This window comes from Mus pahari, chromosome 21 (assembly GCF_900095145.1).
Source record: "Mus pahari chromosome 21, PAHARI_EIJ_v1.1, whole genome shotgun sequence".
NCBI classification, from domain to species: Eukaryota; Metazoa; Chordata; class Mammalia; order Rodentia; family Muridae; genus Mus; species Mus pahari.
In genome coordinates, this window is record NC_034610.1 from 32,182,830 (window position 1) to 32,184,368 (window position 1,539).

General features: G+C 41.4%; 1 protein-coding gene across 1 annotated transcript in view; it reads left to right on the forward strand.

The window, feature by feature from the left end:
* The window catches only part of Ppil4 (peptidylprolyl isomerase like 4), a 30,847-nt gene that overhangs the window by 2,005 nt on the left and 27,303 nt on the right, over nucleotides 1-1,539 (forward strand). Inside the window, exons 2-3 of the mRNA XM_021221142.1 lie at nucleotides 778-845; nucleotides 931-995. Of these exons, the coding sequence (XP_021076801.1) occupies nucleotides 778-845; nucleotides 931-995 (133 nt within the window). The remainder of the gene's footprint in view (nucleotides 1-777; nucleotides 846-930; nucleotides 996-1,539) is intronic.

Here is a 1,539-nt window from a genome sequence, read left to right on the forward strand (position 1 = left end):
CAGAGAAACCCTGCCTCGAAAAAAAAAACAAAACAAAAAAAACAAACAAACAAACAAAAAAAAGAAATGCCTAGTGTCGTTATTTCATGTTTAGTTGTGAGGACCTTTGTTGTATTTTTTTTCTTTCTGTTCTAGAGACTGCCTTATTGTATATCTCACACTAGTTTTAAATTCATGGTTCTGATTCTTCTCAGGCATATGCCATACCTGGTTATGACCCTAGTTCCATAAATAAAAATTTACCAAGGGCAAGGAGCCTCATGTATTTTCCTTCCTGTGTCGTCTCTTAGTGCTTTAAGAACTTGTTGGCATGTATCTATGAGTCCTTAACGGGCGTGAGCTATAATTTAGTGATGTCTGTGATGGCAGTGCCAAACATCTAGAAGGCAGTATTAATTACCCTTCTGTTGGTGTGACAGAACACCGTGATCAGAAAGGGACTCATGGAAGCAGTTATTTTGGATTATGGTTCCAGAGGGACAGTTCATAGTGGTGGGGCAGGCACAGCATTTTTGGCTGGATTAGGCAGCTGTGAGATCACATCTTTAGCACAGCACACCAAGCAGGGAGAGTGAACCAGAAGTAGGGTGAACCTGGCCCTAGTGATGAATTTCCTTTGGCAAGGCTCCCATCCTAAAATGTCCAGCTCACAGAACCTTTGTTTTTCTTTTAATAAAAATGCAAAGGTAGATTAACTTGTACTAATTATGCTGTCACTAATTTGTCTAAAACTGATTTTTTTTGCTTTCCTGTAATTTAGTTTTTACTTTCTTTCAGCTTGCTTGAATTTTTTGAAGCTGTGCAAAATAAAATATTATAACTATTGCCTCATACACAATGTACAGGTGAGTTGGTAGGTCTCAGTCATGCTCTTAGTTATTGGAAACATGTAGCAAACCATGAATTAACAAAGAATTTTGTATATTCTAGAGGGATTTTATCATACAAACAGGAGATCCCACAGGGACTGGCCGTGGAGGAGAGTCGATATTTGGGTAAGTGCCTATGTGTGCATTTTAGTTAGCATTTCTGTTGCTATACTGAAACACTATGATCAAAAGAAACCTTGAAAGGAGAAGAAGGCATATTCCTTTTGGGTAACACTTACTATAGGAAGTCAGGACATGAACTTAAGGCAGGAACCGAAGCAGAAGCCACGAAGTAACACTTCTCCCTGACTTGCTCCTCACGGCTTGCTCAGTATACTTTCTTTGTTACTTAGTTAGTTTGTTTGTTTTTTGAGACAGGGTTTCTCTGTATAGCCCTGGCTGTCCTGGAACTCACTTTGTAGACCAGGCTTGCCTTGAACTCAGAAATCTGCCTGCCTCTCCCTCCCGAGTGCTGGGATCAAAGGTGTGCGCCAACACCACCCAGCTCAAATATACTTTCTTATACAACAGGAAACTACTTGCCAGGGTGGCACTGACCCTGTGTGGGCTGAGCCCTCTTCCATCAATCAGTAATCAAGAAAATGTTCTGCCAGGCGGTGGTGGCGCACACCTTTAATCCCAGCGCTTGGGAGGCAGAGGCAGGTGGATT